Genomic DNA, 20,946 nt, shown 5'->3' with positions numbered 1-20,946 from the left:
GGACCGACAAATAGTCTGTGAATAATGTGCACAAGCTTGAACTCATTAGTGGTGAATTTGAGTTACAGTGAAAAGATTCTGTAAATATCTGTCCTTGCATACCTTGCCCCTGGTCCGACTGACTCCAACAAAATCAATATCTCCCAAACGTCCGGGCATCCATTGGGGTTTATCAAACCTCTCATCGCCCTTCTCGCTCATTTGAATAACAGACTCTGTAAGCGGGGTGTAACACTGACATCCCAGCTGAGAACTGCAAACAGTGACACAAAAGGTCAAGAATTTTGAACGGTTTTGAATATTTAGTGGTAATAACGAAGTGGTGCAACTAGTCTCACCCGTGCTCTTGGGACTCAATCAACAGTTCCCCACATCGCAGACACCTCCTGCCCTGCCGTAACATACCCTAAGGACAGAAATAAGATGCGTTTGCGTCACAGTCCAGTCAGGTGCAGCCACAGGAGCTGCTGATTTGTTCAGAGAGCAACTTCAGGTAGTTGGAAATGTTTATGTAAAGCAGAAGCAATTTTCATTTTCATTCTTTACACGCATGCAAACCTGCCCTCCCTTCTGGTAAACGCCGAGCCACACGTGAACTGAGAAACTGACGTGCTTTTTACCAACCAGAGTCAGAAAGCAAGAGAAAAAATAGCAAGCAAGCAGAAAGAAAGAACAAGTTAAAGACATAAAAGAAAACACTGAATGTGGTTGAATATGGAAATATGGTTCAACATAAAAAATCACCCATCTAAACTTACACATCATTTTAAACACTGATAACAGCCATAAATGATCACCCACAGATGTTGTCAGTGCAGCAGACAACTAAAGCTTATTTGCATCCTGGTCAACAAGTGATCATGAAGCCAGTTCCTTCATGTGGTTAAAGAGACATGGACAGAAACAGCCATAGTAAAAGCAGTCAGGAACAGAAGCGTAATGCTATAAAACATTTCAGGCAGTTCACAGTATGTGACTGATGCAATCAGGTCTGAAAGAGCTTGATTAATCTCTTTTCAATCAACTTTATCCAAATGCTATCATGTCCAGGTATAGCTTTCATCATCCCTGCTTCATGCCGGCCACTTTAAACCTTTCGAAACTTCCAGTTTCTTAATGGTTGCCATTAATTTCATTGTTTTAAGTAGGAGACACAATATGGCTTGATCAGTAAACATGCAATTTCTGCCAATCTGCATTCATCACAAGCTGCTCATTGAATGTTTATGTAAAAAAGGGAATAAATAATAATTGATTCCTGAAGGGAGGATGTGATTATTGAAAAGTACCTGTGAAACTTATGCAAACATGACCGAGTCCCTGTGTGTGTGTGTGTGTGTGTGTGTGTGTGTGTGTGTGTGTGTGTGTGTGTGTGTGGAGAGGTGCAGGAGCTGCCCATGATTTGACTAGGGGAGGAGATGGGATGTATGAGAAAGGAATATGCCATAGACACTGCAGCACACAGACACAATCATTTGCATTAAAACTCACACACAGACATTAGATCCATGAGGAAACAGATCTTTAACAAAGTCAAATTCATTTTATCTTTTTTCTTCAGTGTCCAGCTGTGTACTTAAACACAAGTCTAGACATTAAAAACGCAATAAAACTATAGGGTTTGTCCTGAAACCAGTACCTTGAAATAAAAGAAGCTATGGCAGTAGAGGTATGTGAACAATAAATTGAAATGCTAAGCTTCACATATAGGCTATTATTTACAAAATGCTAATTGTTTTCTATATTAATGTGGTTGCATCTTTACATATTTTGCTGTGAAAGCCTTTTTCAGAAACTTTTCAGCAATTTATAAACAACTCATCAGAAATGATCTGGAATCTCATCCCATGTTTTCTGCTGAAAGAGCTGACTTACCAGAGGAGTATCCTGATGCCCCAGCATATCTGGATGTTGGCTTTGCTCTGTGATCCTCTAGGCCACTACAAGCTTGGGCAGCTCTAGAGTGTCACCAGGAAGTGAATCGGAGGGTTTATGATGACAAAACCACTCCCTAACCAACCGCTGCTATACGTTCAGCCATTTACCTGCCTGCCTCCATCAAAAGCATTCCTTACAGTAATACAGTACAAGAAGTGCTTTAAAATCGGTTAATTTACATGCTTACTATTCGTTTTTTTCTCATTAGATTTAGACATTTGACATTTTTGAAACTAAAGATTTTAAGACTGCTTAAAATACATGGAGATCTTTTTATAAATGTTACTATTTTATTAAAAATAACAAACAAAATAATAATAATAATAATAAATAAATTAAAAAAAAAAAAAAAAACATGAAAGCTTCTTAAACTTTTCAGATTTCTTAGATTTGGATAAACTAAAATCCAAAAGACTGTTGTAACTAGATTTAAAGAAACACCACAGGAGAATATATAGGTAAAAAATAAATACTAAAATCAAACCTCCCCAGCTGATTAATCACAGTATATAAAGACAGTTAATTTGTATGACAGGTTTTATAAAATTTTATGTTTAAATATGCAAATGCATATTAATTTTGTCATCGGCTGGATATTTTAACTTGCATGTGTTAGCTGACGTCTGACGTTAGTCTGCAATTGCGCGAGTCAGCCACCAGACGTCAGGAGCTCCTAAATTACAGCACGAAAGCGAAAATGTCGAAGTCGTGGTTAAACTCTACCACAGGTTCTGTCTCGAAATATATATATATATATACATATATATATATATATATATATATATATATATATATACATATATATATATATATATATATATATATATACATATATATACATATATATATATATATATATATATATATATATATATATATATATATATATATATATATATATATATATATATATATTTAAAAGCTGCCTCTTGAGTCAGTATACGGTAGAAGGAAAGATAATCGACATGCCTTGAAAGCTTGTCTGAATAAAACCCGGTTTCTTCAGAAGTGTGCTAACACCATCTTGCTGACTAACTACAGCAGGCCATATCAAGTATGTAAAAACTCAATTTCATTTATTCAGGATGAGTTAGGCCTAATTATTATTTAAGATTTTAATTATATCTGTCAAGTAGCTCATACATGCAAGTTGAAACATTAGATGTGACATATATAAACGTATATATAAAAGTATATTAATGCTCGTGGCTAGCCTGCAGACAAGCTTCACGCAGAGCGAACTTGGCTGATGTGCCGCGATATTAACGTTATGTTAACCGTAACCTGGGAAACGCATATTGTGGATAATATAAAATGTATTAAACACTTAATTATCGTGTTTTATTTGGGTGGACAGCTGTAGCTTGTGTAAGTTTCGAGTTAGGCCTTTACGCAGAGTAATTTGTTCCTTATCGTAAGCAAATCTCGGCCGAAGGGCCGCTCAAGATCGTGACGGTTTTGCGCGCACCGCAGCCATCTTGCGAATGCGCTTGACGTCATCATCGCCCGAGTAAGCCGTTGGTTGAGCTTCGCGCGCCATTGGTTCACTCCCCGCCCTGCGGCGTCAGAAGCGCGCGGATTTGAGAAGTGTTTTGACTTGATTTGGATTCAACGTTTACACTTGTTTGTGTCATTTCGATTTCTATATTATATTTAATTGTTATATACTTAGACTAACCGCTTATTTCATAATTTATACTAGAGGCGAAAACGTAAAAAGTGAGGTGTGGCATTTGAAAACACACCGTTTTTAAAAATTTGTTCGAAAGAAACAGAATTTACCATGCATTTGGTGCTCCAGGGCATTTCATAAAATATCATTTGCACTGAATGAAATACTGAAATACGGAGCCAACACAAGTACAAACTGTAAGAACAGGTAGACGAACGTTGTTAATGAAGATAAATACTGCAAACTAAATTACATTAAAAATTAAAATCTAACCCGAATATCTAAATCTAAATATATTTACATATTGTTATAATGAATTTCACATACAAGCTAATAATACAGCCTAATTGTAATAATGCAACATATATGTCATTACATTATTGTGTAAATTATACAATTAAAATAAATATTATAATTATATGTTTATTATTTTAAATAAACATAGTTATTGTTTTAACTTTATTAACGAAATAAAATTATACAAATAACACTTTGGTAGGAATAACTATTATATGTCTAACTATCTATAACGCTGTAATTACAATATTAGGCCTATAAAATATCTTCTTTCTTTTTTTTCTTTTCTTTTTCAAAACAATCACTTATTTCATGGTATTCATGCATGGGCCGGTTTTCAAAGCGAGGGGGGAAGGTGGAAGGTGCCTTTGCTGATTCTGCTGGTGGGGGTTTATCGCACAGGGCGTGGTGTCCGTCTAGCCAATCAGAGGCCTTTTCTCGTAAAAACACTGGCTTTTAACCACCGGCACGGATATAAACAGACTAAAGACAACAAGACCAAACAAACGTCGGCGTACGGCATTGACTTTTAGGCAGCATGACAAACGTGGACGCGTCAAGCAATCTGGAGCGTCATGTTGCACGGAGGACATTTCCTCTTCTCGCCCGCACAAAGGTTTGCCGTAACCTCTTCGGACCCGTGGATCACGAGGAACTGCACGGTGAAATGAAACGCAAACTCCAGGAGATCTCCGAGCGGGACCAGAGCCGGTGGAATTTTAACTTTGAGACCAGCTCTCCTTTGCCTGGAGATTACGAGTGGGAGGCTATTTCAGAGGACACTGTGCCGTTTTTCTACCAGGATAAAGTGCAAAGAGCTCGCGCCGCGGCGACAGGAGACGCGTCCGGCGCTTTTGACTGCGGGTTAAATGGGGTTTCCAGGGGTCCGCTAGTTCAAGAATCCGCGGACGTCCCGAGTCGAGCCAACGAAATCAACCAGGAGAACCTCTCAGGTGCGCTCAACTCAAGGCCAGCTCGATCTCCGGTCCTCAGAAACAGGCGGAAGAGGTCCCTCATCCCAGAGACCCCCAGACACAGCACGCCACAGATTACAGGTAAATGCCTTGAAAACTAGAAATGAAAACAAAGGAAACTTTTAATGTTTGGATATTTATTGTGAAATGCGAGCAAACGTGTCTAACGGTTTATTGATTTCCACCAGACTTCTTCCCGAAAAGAAAAAGGACCTTGGAGGCCAAGCAGGATGAGCGTAGCTCGCTTCAAGCCGTCACATCCACCAGCATCGAAGTCACGCCACGCAAAACAATACGATGGTACGTATCAACTACGTGTGTGTCGAAATGTCTGTATCAAGGAAATACTATTACAATTAATTATAGCTAATTATTATTTTTGTTAGCCTGTTGCTAATTGTTGTAATCTTGTAAGTGATTGACAACGAATTCAGTTTAATTCGCTTTAATTTAAACGCCAGTACGCTCATGAAAATCTGTAGAACAAACGCTTATTTTGTCGTTTCCTTTGCTTTGCAGATGTTTGCACTACATGCAGCAGTCCACCTGTGTTTATCTGCAGAGCGGATGAAAGAAAGAAAGAAAAAAAAAAAAAAAAACAAGGAGACGAGATTTGTACTCTCTCTCTCAACTCATGTAGCAAAAATGGCTCCGCCAACAGAGACTTTGTTGCAGTGTCACAATTGTCGAAACGGTGCAATTTTATATTTTGCTTTTGTTTTAAATGTGTAGAAGGTCTAGGCCACAATGCTCTAAATAGACTGCAGCGACACTGTTTTTATTTTTTGAATATACTAACTTATTTTATTTATGCTCATAATAGTTGGTTCCTCTTTATTATTTACAGTTATTGTTATTGTTTTTTATGATTTCGGCCATATTTTATGTTGTATTTTATTTAAGTTTTTGTTTGCAACAACATGCAAGAATGTTTCTTAGCCGTGTTTGTTCAAATATATTCTGTAGCTCACGCTGTACCTTTGAATCAAAGTGTAAATTAAATTATATTTTTGATAACCTGGTCGTATTCACGTGTGTTCCTGTGAAAGTCATGTTTACTGTTCAACTTCATAATTGTGGATCATGGGATGTGGGTAAACGGCGGGGGGGGGGGGTGTTGCCGTTCACTTTTGAGGCGTCAACATTTTGCCTGTGACAAAAAGAGTAAAGTTTGGCCTCTAAACAGGAGGGACTCAGCTGTTCCGCCCTTAGTGTTTGTGGGGAGGGATATGCGGGCAGCTGCGTGCTATAGGGAGGATTTAAATGCCATTTTCTTTCCATAATGAAGGAGGCAGGTGCCCTTGGAACCCCGCTTTGTCCACATAAGACCTTCATTTTCAGCACCCTCTCAGCTATCCCGCTAATGAAACACTTACCAAGACTTGAACAAAATGGGCTTCTTCTATTTACACGCCAACCACCTGCCTCCCCTCCCCTCCCCCTTACCTACACACTATCTGTGAATACCATTTACTACAGATACCACCACACGCCAGATCTTTATAATGTGATTGAGATAGGAGAAAAGCTAAAGGGAAACGAAAGAGAACAAAAAACTATAGACAAAATAATGACCAAAACGAAAAATAATGGGTGAGCAAAAAAGGTAAACAGTAACCAAAATAGTAAAGCTATAATTTTTTATTAGTCTGTCCAGTACTATATATATTTATGCAATTTTATTTATTTATGAACTGATTCGTTTAATTTGACCATAGGTTATTTAGAGTAGGCTATCGTGCTTCTTAACTGCATAGCTCATTGATCTCAAATGAGGAAAAAAAAGCAACAACCGACGTAAAAATAAATAAATAAATAATTATACCAACATTATGAACAGCTATGTTTGTAGGATAATTAGAGTAATATTTGTAAAACTTTGATAAACTTGGAAAGGAAGGATAAAGCGCTGCCTGCACAATAGGGAAAAGGTTTAGCTTATTATTTCGATTTTACATGAAATCGAGAAATATTGGGATTTAGAAAAATCAAATAAATCTTCTGGAATATGCTCATCAACGAATTGTACACATTAACCGACCTCAACCCCCCCCCCCCCCCCCCCCCCCATCCCCCTTAATTTGCGTCGTTCACATTTGGTATAGCATTGGCGAAGAGTGCCAGTGTTTCGCCAGATATAGCCTTTCTCTAAAGAAGTTTCCCATTTCCATGACCATCTGGCACCAAAAAAGGCGAAATAGAACAAAGGCCGCTAAAGGCGTAAGGCGAAGCGAGTGCCATCGCATTCACCTGCAAATGAGGCTTTGTGCTCTCATAGAAGCACTCGGTGCTCACAAATCCTGTTTGCTTTTGTTTCTAGTCCGTATCTAGTCGTGTGCGAGAAAACAGAGATACTCCAGTCCGTCATGCAGCGACTACACGCGAAGCACAATTTCAGGAAGATAGTTTGGGTAACAGTTTAAATAATCAATTTGAACGTAAACATAATCAAGTAGAATAGACTAAAATTATTACGATTTTTTTATTATTACTATTCTGAATAGTAATAATAAAAAAATCGTAATAATTTTATTACGCATTTTGTTACACTCTATATGCAAAACTACCATGCTATAGGCCTCGAATTACTACTGATGTAATAGCTATAGTCTATAGGAACAGGTGTAATGTGAGTTTTGTAGGCCTATAAAGGTTTATGCAATAATAAGCATTATGATAAAGCAATTATTCTATTTATCTGAACTAGTTTATCTTTGGCGTGTTAAAATATTATGTTTGTGAAAGCTGCACGTAAGCGTAATACATATAGCAGACACGCAAATATTGTTACACCACCGTGCTTCATAATTATTAATGAAAAACGAGGATTTTAATAAATGTTATTGTGTTACTTGTAATGTGAGAAATCCCCCAGGGTTTATCTGAACCTCATTATTTGAGCTTTTACACTAAAATCATTATGTCCAGATTGACAGGGTTTCCAATATGTTCCGTTATTGCTCAGCTGGGTTTCCTGACCAGATGGATCACCTCCTCAGGCTCAAGGGACCTCGACTTTTATCAGCAAACCCCACAGAGACACATTCACCCAGCCCGTGCAGTCTGTACATCATTAAATGAAGTTAAGAGCTCAAATCGAATCCTTTTATTCTGACTAAACCATTATTTAAATCGTTCTCGTTTATTTGACTAAAAACCAATACGAAATATTGCGCAATGATTTAAAGAAAAAACTGCTGTATTCAAAATACTACAATAAGCTATATGTGCTAAACTAAAAAAAAAAAAAAAAAAAAAGATCCAATAATTGAAATAAGTTAAATAGTTATTGTAAATACAAATACATTTTTACCAATTCTTATATAAAAAAATTAAATTTATGTAAAGAAAACAAACAATATATATATATATATATATATATATATATGTATATATATATATATATATATATATATATATATATATATATATATATATATATATATATATATATATATATATATATATATATATATAAAACAATTCATCTGCAGTATGCAGCAAAAACCATCAGCCCTGCAGCCCTTTCTATTTCAGAGCTGGTTTTCTTTCACTAATAAAACCCATAAAACTAGCGGAGGCACTGGCAAGCTGTGTCTTCAAGGCTGGATACACCTCTATGGGTTCACTAGCTTGAATTAATGGCATTTGGTCCCAAAGTTTGCTCAGCGGTCCCAGAGACAGTGACAGCAGTACGTCCTTTTAAACGAATAACAAAGGCTTATCATTTATCTGGCGGCATATGGGCCAGACCCCCTCTGTAGCATGCCTGCTCTCTGTGGTGTCTGCCAATACTGTTGTCCTGTTGATTCCTTTGTTGACATAGTTGTCTTGCCATGAGGAGGTAAAGTGTAGCAGGGACCGTTTGGGACTATTTATTCATTTATTTGGAAATTTATAAGCCAGATATGAACTGGTTTGGTTTTATTGACTTGAGATTAAGTTGGCACAAATGGTTATAGAGGAAGCTGACATCCTGGTTTGCTACTTCAGCTTTCCCAAAATGTAATCCTAAGCCTTCAAGAAAGGCGTGATAAAGACAAAATTTTCATGGTTTTCAGGAATGCGTATGTGACGGAATGTCTGATTTGTTGCACATATTACAGGTGACAATGGTCCATACGAGGAGCTGTGCCGAACAAAGGCAGAGTGGACAGCCGTGTTCCTGCCCAGGATAAGGTCAGAGGGTGTGCATGTAGTCATCCCCATAGCAACAAAACCCCTCACCCCTGAGAGCCAATGTATTGTTATAAGATCAGAGGTCACGGAGCTCCCCATATGGTCGTGTGCTGCATAAGTCACTGATCTGTCAGGATGCTCTAAAGGAATTCTGAAAGTGTCACTGAAAGACTTTAAAAAAAAAAAAAAAGACAACTGCTACCGAATGCCATAAATGCCTCCACACCAGCATAAATAGCACAATTCTGGTCAGATGGCGAAGGGAAAGAGCGGGAAGCCAGACTGCCCACACACTTGTGGCGTTTGACCTCACCGAAACATGGCAGAAATTAAAACACTGAAAACATGGGAAAAAGAAAAAATCAAGATGTTTATTCAGGATAGAACTTTTGTCAATGTTGCAGTTTTGACAAAGTACTTCATAAAAATTAGTTTGGATTTTACTGGGGAATTGAATCAGTAGTGTTTCTAGGAAACAGTATTTCTTTTTTCTTTTTTTGTACAAAAACTAGTACATTCATATTGGTGAAGGAATATACATAAAACATGATTGAGAGGACAGAGCTAAGTTTTTATGCTGCTGAAGTTAAGCAGTATTTACAAATTTGTGTGCCTCTAAAAGCTTATTAGTGATTCATAATCGAGAGCAAAGAGCACACATTTTGTTCCTGTCAACAGAAATCATTTAAAAACATTCAGAAAATCATAACCCTCCAAAAAAAGGTCACAATGTTCACATGTGTACTCCTAAAAATAAAGGTTCTTTATTGGCATCTATATCTATCCATGAAAACTTTACATGGCACAAAAACTTCTATATAGTTAAAATATTCTTCACGCTATGAAAAGGTTCCTTTGGGAACCCATTAGTTCTTGGCATCACTGCAAAAACCCATTTTAGAACCCTTATTTTTAAGAGTGTGGAGCAGAAGTAGTCAAACACTCACAAAAAGTATGGAAAACCGTTTATATATAAGAAGATAATAAGAAAATAACTGAATAAACAAAAACTCAAAATCATACTTAATGGTATTCAAAAAATATGTACACATCTTGTTGCTTCAAAAGAAATTCAACTGTCTAAAGATGAACAGGATTAGTCAAGATCAGCCTATGCTGAAGCCGAACAAAACTGATCTCTTATATGAATTCCGTCTGAAACAGACCCAGTATCAGGCGCTATGTGGTTTAGTGCTGCTTTAGCATCTCAGCTGTCCTCATGAATAACAGTTGTTGTGGACAGTTGCTCAGAGCTGGTCAGGCTGTCCTGTCTGCTCGGCATTGAGAGGGTGAAGGTGGCTGATTGGCGGTGGAAGCTGCTGCGCAGTTCCTTCCCTCTGGCCAGATCTTCCCTTCTCTCCCTTGCCAACATGAGGTTAAGAGATTCTGCGATGCTGTTCAGTGTCCTGTCCATGTGTGTGATCTGCGGGGAAAGGAGAGTGTGACCTCAACACAACTTTCAAAACTTTTTTTTTTAAATAACTGTCAGCCTGTAAATGGCATGAACAAGAGTCAAACTGTCAATACAAGCTGTAAAACACCAGCGCCTGATATAAGATCCCATCTGAATGAATAGACTAGAAAAGGCAATAAATCTATTCTTTATATGTTTAAAATGGGATTACCGTTTGATCAGTTAGGTGATGATGAATAGTCGAAACATGAGTAGATTAGGTCACAGTAATTTGTTAAAAGTGAATTGAGTGGAAACTATTTATAACCAGGTCTACAGTTAAAAAAAAGAACAAAAGGAACACTGATATTTTCAAGTAGAAAGACTGAAAATAGTATTTTGTACAGTGGTATTCTTAGTTTTATTTGAAATTTCAAAAAGAATGTTTTCTAGAATGTCTATGTGCATGAAAAACATCATACATCAACACCAGTGGGGATTCTTGTTAAATATTTAAAGGGATTCATGTTTGAAAGGAAGAAAACTGTCAGGGAAATACTTGTTATTCTTTATTTTACAGTTGGGGAGCCAAATGTCATGAGGTTCTTTCCCTTGGGTAGAGGCTAAGTGATGTGTGGAGCCAGTGCTGTCTACACTCCATTAGAAATTACCAGACGAGTGTCTCCGTGCTGAACCACAGTTTACACAATGATAGTGGCACCACGGTCACATACAAACACATCCCAACATACAGAGTGCAGCAGGAGATTAGAGCATGTAAACATATACAGCCGTTCCCCTTATAGACATGAATTTTTGGACACTGCTAATCAAGCAGAGAAAAAGAAGATCTTGAGTCGAAGCTTAAAAGCAAAATTCTTCAAAAAATACAAATTCTGTCAATTATTCACACTCGCATACAAGTTAAAAGTAAAAAAAAAGTATTATACTATAAAAAACCACTTTTAATATTTCTACCATGTAAACCATAAAACTATTCTCTGTGAAATATTATTAACTTGAAATTTGATGGAAAATTTATTTTTTTGATGGGAAAATCATATCCTTATCATCCTGAAAGAATTCCAAATCAAACTTGTCATGGTCTCCACAATAATATTAAACAGTACAGCTGCCCCTCTATAGAAATTGCGTTCCGGGGGCCTATAGACTGGACCGAAAGGGCACTTTAGCGTCGGCGATTGAAGGGGCAGGGGACCAAACACTGCCTGCTTCCTGTTTACCTCAGAATTATGGGAAGAAGAATGACACTGTAAGGGGCAGGGTATCCCGTTCACATACTCTTCAACTAATGACACATTTTCAAACAGGTCTTTAAAGAAAAAATGTTAAAGACTGTGTGTCCTGCTGGGAAATACTTAATTTGGCTACTCAATGCATCAGTCACTAGTATTGTGACAGAAATGTGCCATTGTGCCAAACATTTGCAAGCCAATGAGATCAAATCTATCCTAAAGTCACCAACTTGATTATTATTATGATTTTCATATATAAACCAATAAAAGGAAATACAACTGGAAAAAAGATGCCAAGATATGTCAGCTATGAAACCCGTAAAAAAGATCTAATTTCTCTTACAATGCTTTTCTAAACATTCTCAGTAAAGAATTTAAAACATGTCAAACAGGCTTTTTAAAGGCATTTCATAAAATGAGTCAATTTGCTTCTTACTCAGACATCTACAAGAGACAATGTGGGAGAAAGAGAGTGAGTATGTGAGAGAGAGAGATCATGTGAACAAGTCTGCACGCTGTTTCGAGTTCGTGTCTGGGATGAGAGCTGTTTGTAAAAGGATTTATGGCTGGAGTGGCAAATGAACAGGAGCAGAGTGAGTGTTTGTACAGCTCCTGAATCCCCGTCATCCTGAGAGGCCAACAGACCTCTCACGTTTACACACACACACACACACACACACAACCCAGAAAGCTGTTCTTTTTAGAGTCTTAACTCCTTTATCAGCACACATCACTCACAGAAGATGTTTGAGAAGTATTCAAAAAGTGATGTTTGATTGAAGGCAGAGAAAGAGAGAGGTTCCTTCTGTCTCTTGGTTAAGGCTTGATGAATGAAGCTTACAGATCCTTATCAGTAGAGTCCTTGCTGAACCAATTGTGCTGTGTGCATTAATAAACTAAAGAACTGGAACTTGTTATTGTTATACTAATGAGTAACCTCTTGGAAATGATTGGTTTCGGAGTTTATAGCGCAGTAAAATTCAAAAGCACATGGTATTAACTAAAAAGATGTTTCAGAAACTTGAATCCTCAATAGTAATAAAGTTTTCCCTGTGCTTTTAAAACACAAAAATGCTATGACTGTCCAGTAATATTCAAGCGCTTACCTTCTCTTCCATCCTGTTGAGTCTGGAGCCAATAGTGTTTATGCCTTTGTCTTTCATGCGCTCTAAAAGAGACAAAAATGGTGCTATAAAAAATGCTGCATAAACTTGAATGTGCACTAAGACTACAAGACAACAATAAACACCAACATTAAGAACAACAAGGGGGTCAAAACTGTAGAAAAACAATGTGTGGGGTTGAGCAATGAGAGAGGGTAATGAGTGAGCTTTACCTGAACTTGTCTGGAAGAAAGACAGCTTCCCTAAGGACTGATCCAGTCTGTCAGGGCCAAGTGTGCAGCATGGGAAATGTTGATGTACAGAAATGGCAGATGAAATGTGAGACAGGGATGGATGTACTCTTAACTTCTCAGCTTTATTTACCCAAAGGTCATGAAACAGTCATTAATTTCGCTATTATAAATGCCATCCATGTTTAGAAATGTTAAAGTCCTCATCCCACCTTCTCTGTAGCTCCTTGATGCGCACCATGAGGTTGAGATGACCCTGTGAATACTGCTCAATGACATCCCTCACATCATACGGTTTACGTGCTTGCTGCAAAAACAGCCAAAATGATAGAATATTTCAATTATAATCAAATAGTCATGTTTACGAAAAATACAGTACTATTCCAGGGTTTTGTTAACGTTACTGGAAAAAGACTACACGCATACATACACACAGACATTTGTTTCAGTATTATTTAATGAAAAGTTCTTTATAGATGCCTTTAGTGTCAGTTTTATTTTTTTCCAGCAATTGAATGCATCCTTGCTGAATAAAAGAACAAAAATGGTATTATATAAAAGGAAAGATGTGCATAGGACCTATGTTTATATTTAACTTAAATATTTATATTTAACATACATTTAACTTATTATTATAGTACATTAAGATTTTATGATTTTAAGATTTTTTTGAATTATTGCATCATTCTTACACTTTGAACTCATATTGAGAGAATGCAACTTCCTTATACGTTTCTACATTTTAAACATAAAATCTTGATATGGTCTTGCCTAAGGCCCTAATGGTTGGCCATGAGTGAAACTTCAGGTTAATAAAGTCTGAAGAATAAAATCATCACCAGGGTGAACTCTTTACTTCATACAACCAGCCTACAAAATCAAACCAGCCCAAAGGGGAAATATTTCCTTTTGATTGTCAACTTTGAGGAAACCGATTCTTATCTGCTGACACCAAACTGATCAAACACTTAATCATTGCTCTCAGGGCATAATTGAGCACAGGTGATGATGCTTATAGCTATTTCAACTTATTTGAGTTCCTGACTAACACAGGGAAAATGTCTGAAGCTCCAGGTTTGCTACAGAACTTAAACTCAGTTTGATTAATGTCAGTGAAATAACCAAACGTTCACACATCTCCGGAACAAATTACACACTTCAGGAGAAGCTAAATCCATTCAAAGGAGGGTAAACACCGTCATGACATCAGACAGCAAATGTAGCCAGCAGCATTTGACAAACACTCCAAAGTGCGTGATCTGTGTCGCAAGAGTGTGTGAGAGGAGGGGAGAAGGACTTGGAGAAAATAAGGGGATTGAGAGATGACTGAGGCTATAGCGGTTCAAATGAAAGGATGGGAGGGCAAAGGGAAAGAACAAACAAAGTGCAGTAACGAGTATCAAGTGTCACACAATCGCACAAAGAAGAAGAAACTGTGTAGGACAGCTATTAAGGTTAGCAAGTATTTTTAAGGACTCCGGCAGAGCATCTGCTATTACCAAATGAGTCTCAACTCAAGATCTTTCCTTCTTTACGTTTCAAAAGGCAACTTATTCACTGCTTACATTGAAATTCATTAAGGAATGTTACTTGCTGGAAACGTGAATTTAAAAGTCACTGATGTTTCTTTATTATCATATATGCATAATAGCATCACGTTCACGAAACATCATGCTAATTTGATTACATTTTCGTTGTTTTTGCAAGCAGAAAAATTAAAATCTTACCTGGAAATTCTTTCTGGCTACAAAGTAGAACATTCTCTGGATCACACGAATGGCAGCTCGGTGGGAATCCCGCAACCTGTGTGGTTATGTGTCATGATTAGTATGGAGAAAAGATACTTAAAGCCCATTTTAAAGGGACAGTTCACTCAAATTGAAAACTGTGTTATTGTATGACTTTCTTTTTCAACTGTGCAGTACGAATCCCCGCACATGTCATGCAGGAAAAAATAGTAGGCTAAATTGTGTGCACGATTTACTAATTAATTCCCTCAATGTACTAAAACGTGCACACGATTACTATTGCGTTCCCTCAATTTACTATTTTGTTCACTCGATCGAGTGATAGATCACTTAAAAATTAAAATTATTTCATTAATTACTGCTGTAAGTTCCATTACTCCTGTCATTCCAAACCTGTTAAACTTTGGTGCATCTATTCTCCTGAAAACATATTGAAGACTGACACCGAAGAGAAGAAATTGTTGAATTGTTGAAAGCTTGAACTAGTGACGTCATATTTTGACAATGTCCTTTCTATCTTTCTGGGCCTTAAACACGGCAGTTCCAATGTTGTCATTGCAGTATCAGAAAGTTCTCAGATTTCATCAAAGATATCTTAATATGTGTTCTGATCATGAACGAAGGTCTTATGGGTTTGGAACTAGGGTGAGTAATTAATGACAGAATTTTAACTTCCCTTTAAGTCTTAAGATTATTGAAGAATTTTACAGTTTTAGGAAATGAAAACTGCATTTTTTTTTTGTGGTCATAATTGTGGCATCTGACATTATGGTTGTTTATGTCACCACTAACTAACTAAGCACAATCAATGACCTTTCACATTTTCAAAACCATTTGCAAAACAATCCTATCAGCCGCCTCCAGCAGGCCCTTCAGGTGCAGTCCAAAGCCACTCCAGATGCTGTTTATGTGGTCAGGACCTTTGCAAGTGGTCATTGAGCACAAGGGTCACGACCAGGACACAGTGTCTAAGAGAAAATACAAGGCTCTCTTTGCTTTTCAAAGGTTTCAAAATCCACAGCACTGAGATTTGATGGGGGGAAGGGCGCTGACTCCCAGGAGACCCAAGGTTATCTAGGGGAACAGGACATTTGCTCAAAGAAAGCCTAAGTATGAGAGCTACACTTTCTATTACACGTCGGCTATATGCGATATGTGCCTGTATCATGTTAGCATGCTAAGGCTCGTGTCTGTTGCATGTCACTCTGACAAAAGATTGAGTGCACTCACACAAGTTTCTTTAAACTGCATTAGCAGAAGACTGGCTGCAGGCTATCAAGCCTCATTGACTTAATGGACATGGCTGGCTGACAGTTTCTGGTTTCTCCCTTGCTGCGGGCTACAGGGAAATGAGGGATATGCCGTGCTGCAGGCAACTGCCAATTTACTGCTCTTTGGCAGTGCTACTCTAGACTTCAAGCAGCATCCCTCTGGGTTATTTTGCCAGTGGTTAAATAGCAAGCCTTCATAGCTTTGAGCATTATCATACAAATGGTAATGCAACCCCTGTTAATAGAGGAGGAAAAGAGGTAATGGAAAACTTCAGAATGTAAAAACTGATACGATTTTGCATATTTAGTATAACTTAGTTTATGATCTATTTCCATGAATATATATTCTTGGAAACAGATACACATTATAATTATGATAAAATAAACAAGACTAGTATAACAAAATTGAAGCTTGGAATTCCTCTTCAGGAACTTGAGCTGTGTCGGAGAACACTTTGGGAACACCTTCACCGTGACTCATGTGTGTAATAAGACCAATGGATGGGCGAGACATCTTAGGCGGGTGATGTCAGAGACCAGAAAGTTTTAAAGCATGTGCAGCAAAACCGGCATTTAGCCTCATGTCTTTCAGCAAGTGCTCTGTGTGTGTCTGTACATATTAGTTTGTGAGTCTTATTAAGGGTTGTTATGTCCCTCCAAACATGTCAAAAACACCTCAAAAGGCTAAGCACAAACTGGGCGAGGGCAGGCAGCATTTCAAGCTGTGTGTTCCTCCCTGCCCGCATTACATTATGGGTGGGGATACACACAGTTTGTGCGCTGTCTGCCTCGGAGCGGAGCATGCAGAGTCACAGTTGGATCTGGGGGAAGGAATGGAGATGAGCGAGTCCCTATCTTCTTCCTCACCCGCCAGATCCAGTACCCATTCTCAGGGATCCGAAGCACGCTCCGACGCTACCCCACCCCCGCCCCTCCCGCCAGGGAGAAGGCTCGATGCTTTACCTGTCTTCCTCCAAGGAGGTAGACGTGGTAGGCGTTGATGAGGATTCACCCCCCTCAGTTACCCCACTATGAGGAGCTGCTGGAGATTGTAAGATGAACATCGATTGGCCCACGGAGAGATAGATTGAACTGCAGAATAGCAAGTTGGATAAGCGCTTTCTGCAAACTAAGCCACCACCTCCACGCTGTAGCCTGCCTTTTTCCCCCAATTTGCACACCGAGGCGTGTAAATCATGGGCAAAGCCCTTCTTGTCCCACCTCTTCATTACCACTTCTGATCATTACGGCAATGTAACGGAGATGAGTGAGCGCGGCTATAAGACTGTCTCAAGGTACGTCATCGTCTTTGAAGGATCCGTCATTGCCCTCAAAGCCACTGCGTACCACCTCCGCGCTGTTGGGCCAGGGGTACTCAGCAGTGGGTGAGGCTGGTGCATGTCTGCACACCATGACAGTGTTACAGGCATACCAAAGTGACCTGCTGAAGGAACTAGTTGAGCATGAGCATGTAAAATCTGAGGATATCAAGGAACTCAGAAGTCCCCCTGATTTGTCTCTCCGTGCTACTAAAGAGACCGCCCGTGGCACTGGGCGATCTATGGCAGCTATGGTGGCTGCGGGGAGACTTTTGTGGCTGACTCTTTCAGATATGAGGGACAAAGATAGGGTCTGCCTTATGAATGCCCTGCTTGTGTCCTCGGGCCTGTTCGGCAACACCGTTAATTCCATTGTCAACAGGTACAAGGAGGCTCGCAAACAGGTGGCGGCGTTCCAGCAGTTCCTCCCTCTTCGTTCTCTAGTTCCGGAGGCTGCCGGGCGGGGGCAGCTACCGCCATGTACCAACTCCTCATACAGGGAGACACAAAAACAGATCGTCGCCTCACATGCTCCCCCCGTCTCAGGAACGTGGGTCTAAGCGGAGTTCTGGGTCGGGAAATCCTGCAGGCCCACTTCCCCGCAGAGTGGTCCCATTCCACCCTGAACGTCTACGTGGCGGCCATTGTAGCCTACCATGCCCCTCTTGGTGGCCAGTCAGTGTGCAGACACCCCCTAGTTACACGTTTCTTTCACTGTGCGCTGAGGCTGAGACCTCCGGTACGTTCTTGTGTCCCAACGTGGGACCTGGCTATGGTGTTAGAGGCTCTCTGTAGGCCTCCCGTCAAGCCTATAGAGGAGATCTCAGATCACCATCTCATTATAAAAACTGCTTTCCTGGTGGCGATATCTTCTCTTAAAGGGTTGGTTCACACAAAAATGAAAATTATGTCATTAACAACTCACCCTTATGTCGTTCCAAACCAGTAAGACCTCAATTTATCTTTGGAACACAGTTTAAGATATTTTAGATTTAGTCTGAGAGCTCTCAGTCCCTCCATTGAAACTGTGTGTACGGTATACTGTCCATGTCCAGAAAGGTAATAAAAACATAATCAAAGTAGTTTCTAATGTGCTGATTTGCAGCTGAAGAAAAATGAATGAATAGAAAGCTGAAAAGAACAGCATTTTCTTAAAGGGTTTACATGATGTGAAGCGCTGAATGACTCTTGAGCAGTAAATATCTATGGTATAATGATCAGTGTGACATGAATCTCAGAGATAGATATGGAAGGATGATCATGTTTTGGTGGAACATTATTTGAAACTACAGAAGCTAAATTGATAAGCTCAGGTTGGAATCTGCCAGCGATCTGCACAGAGTTCAGGAATCATACCTCCCTGGGTGTTTGTCATTCCAATGGAACATGCAAAGATGACAGAGAGAGAGAGAGAGAGAGAGGTGGAGGACACAAGAGATAGAACATGGGAACCACCCCATCTGTCCCTAAAGCAGTGCCACTTCCTCTCTCCAGTCATGGTTACCAGCATAGCAACGCTGGTCTCATGACCCCAGCAGGGTCACCATCTGCCTCTAGTGCTGGCACAAAGCCTGGCTAATGGTGAACACTGGTGGAGACGTACGCAAAGGGAGAAAGACTCCCACTGGGACAGAAAAAGGAAAGAAAGAAAAAGATGGAGTGACAGACAAACAGACAGATAGGGAGAGAAAGAGAAAGGGAGACAATCATATGAGGTCTTATTTCTGCCAAAGGCAGACTGCAAATCTCTCTTCCCTTCCTAATATATATATTTTTTTTCTTTTTTGAGCTTGCTTAACAAAAGCAGCCAGATGTGAAAGAAACTGCAAATCCACTGGAGGGCCATAGATGAAACTGAAACATGCAAAGAAGTTTGTCTAGAAAGCATTAACCCTGCATTATGTACCTTAATGTACTGACATTGTGATTATTACAAAACAATAATCCCACAACAAGCAAGACAAAATCAAAGGGATAGTTACCTAAACAAATGAAAATTCTGTCATCTCTTGTTAATGTCGCTTCAAACCTGTAAACATTATTTTTAAGCCTTTATGTATAATGCATTTTAAAGGTAGTCATGATATATATATATATATATATATATATATATATATATATATATATATATATATATATATATATATCTAGCAACATTTGGTCTGAGGAGGTGATCTCAGCTTGGCCAATTGTTTTAGGAAATGACATACACCCTTCTGTGCATCTAACCCTCATTAGTGGAGGGTGGATGAGAGAACACCTTATCCAAGGTCAGCAACCGCTCCTTAGGGCAACATGTGCAACATCTTTTGCATTGATTATTAGTGCTAAAGTGATTTAATTTTGGGGACGGAGAGGAGGAATTCAGAGGGGAAGGAGGAGGATCTTACTGTGTATAAACTGCAAGAAATAACTGAATCTGCAAAGGTGATAGAAATTCAGTGGCATTTTATTTGATTGTTTGTAAGGTAGGAAAATGAGCCTGTTATTTGACCTCCTCTGCTAATCTGAGTGTAAGTAAATGCAGATAAACAGAAAACATCACAATCACCGGGCTTCTCTCTGTTCTTATCACTGGAAAGCATCCATGTACACACACACAAACACTCTCTTTCACACCAACATGACCTCCGTGGTACTGCAAAAGACAAACCCAGTCAGACAGATTTATGACTAAATGAGAGCATGCAAAATTACAGAAGGATAATGGTAAAATTATGTCCAGCACATAAATTATGTACATAGAAAGAGATTTATGGAGATAAATTGTCACTAACTACTGGATCCATAAGCTGTTGTATAATGTTTTCATAATTATTAAACATTTTCAGAGTTGTACATTTTACTAGATTTACATTTTTGGCAAAAGCTTTTTTCCACTTATTAAAGAAATTATTTTATTCAGCAAGGATGTATTAAATTGATTCAAAAGTGAGAGTAAAGATTTTACATTGTTACAAAATAAATGCTGTTCTTTTCATCTTCTGGTAATGATTTAGTTTAGGGACCGATTCTCACTTAGCATGCCTATTATTGAAATATTGGCTGTTTATTAGGACTTATAAAGCATATATTCTGCATGACCATATGCTGCATCCCTAAACTATACCTAAACTCTACAACTACCCTATAGCCTATTTATATGCAGAAAATTAGGAGTTTATTAAGGCAAAATTTGTAGTTAATGGTTTGTTAATAGTTAGAATTGGACCTTAAAATAAAGTGTGAACCAACTTTCTATTCATTAAAGAATCTTGAAATAAATGTATCATCATTTTAACAAAAATATTACTCAGAACAACCACTTTCATATTGATAATAATAAGAAATGTATCTTGAACAGCAAATCAGCATATTAGAATGATTTCTGATGGATCATGTGACACTGAAGAACGGACGAAAGTCTGCAGAAGATCCAGCTTTACCATCACTTATTATAAATTATACATTTTTAAAAATATTAAAATAGAAAACAGTTATTTTAAATGTTAATAATAGTTCATATTACTGTTTAACTGTATTTCTGATCAAATAAATGCAGCCCT

The 20,946-nt window shown here is 38.5% G+C and overlaps 3 protein-coding genes across 4 annotated transcripts in view; 1 reads left to right on the top strand and 2 right to left on the bottom strand.

The window, feature by feature from the left end:
• trpm5 (transient receptor potential cation channel, subfamily M, member 5) overlaps positions 1-2,006 on the bottom strand; it is a 42,463-nt gene extending 40,457 nt beyond the window's left edge. The window contains exons 1-2 of one of the 2 annotated variants that reach the window (XM_052561128.1): positions 1,876-2,006; positions 339-406 (exon numbers count right to left, since the gene is read on the bottom strand). In XM_052561128.1, the coding sequence (XP_052417088.1) occupies positions 339-406; positions 1,876-1,902 (95 nt within the window). In that variant the 5' untranslated portion in view covers positions 1,903-2,006. The remainder of the gene's footprint in view (positions 1-338; positions 407-1,875) is intronic. The other variant, XM_052561127.1, reaches the window with a different exon arrangement.
• Positions 2,007-4,348: 2,342 nt separating this feature from the next.
• On the top strand, positions 4,349-5,898 carry LOC127961867 (cyclin-dependent kinase inhibitor 1B-like). Its single transcript, XM_052561141.1, has 3 exons — positions 4,349-4,962; positions 5,070-5,181; positions 5,401-5,898. Coding segments are annotated over exons 1-3 (630 nt in total). The 5' UTR covers positions 4,349-4,445; the 3' UTR covers positions 5,402-5,898.
• Positions 5,899-9,410: 3,512 nt separating this feature from the next.
• Positions 9,411-17,311, bottom strand: LOC127961889 (potassium voltage-gated channel subfamily KQT member 1-like). Its single transcript, XM_052561202.1, has 6 exons — positions 17,046-17,311; positions 14,791-14,866; positions 13,276-13,370; positions 13,046-13,092; positions 12,816-12,877; positions 9,411-10,483 (listed from the first exon to the last, which is right to left on the bottom strand). Exons 1-6 carry the CDS (start codon positions 17,309-17,311, stop codon positions 10,268-10,270), a joined length of 762 nt encoding a protein of 253 aa, XP_052417162.1. The 3' UTR covers positions 9,411-10,267.
• Positions 17,312-20,946: the final 3,635 nt, after the last annotated feature.

Source organism: Carassius gibelio, chromosome B7 (assembly GCF_023724105.1).
Source record: "Carassius gibelio isolate Cgi1373 ecotype wild population from Czech Republic chromosome B7, carGib1.2-hapl.c, whole genome shotgun sequence".
NCBI classification, from domain to species: domain Eukaryota; kingdom Metazoa; phylum Chordata; class Actinopteri; order Cypriniformes; family Cyprinidae; genus Carassius; species Carassius gibelio.
Note: the sequence above shows the minus strand (reverse complement) of the source record. Positions and strands in the feature narration are given on the sequence as shown.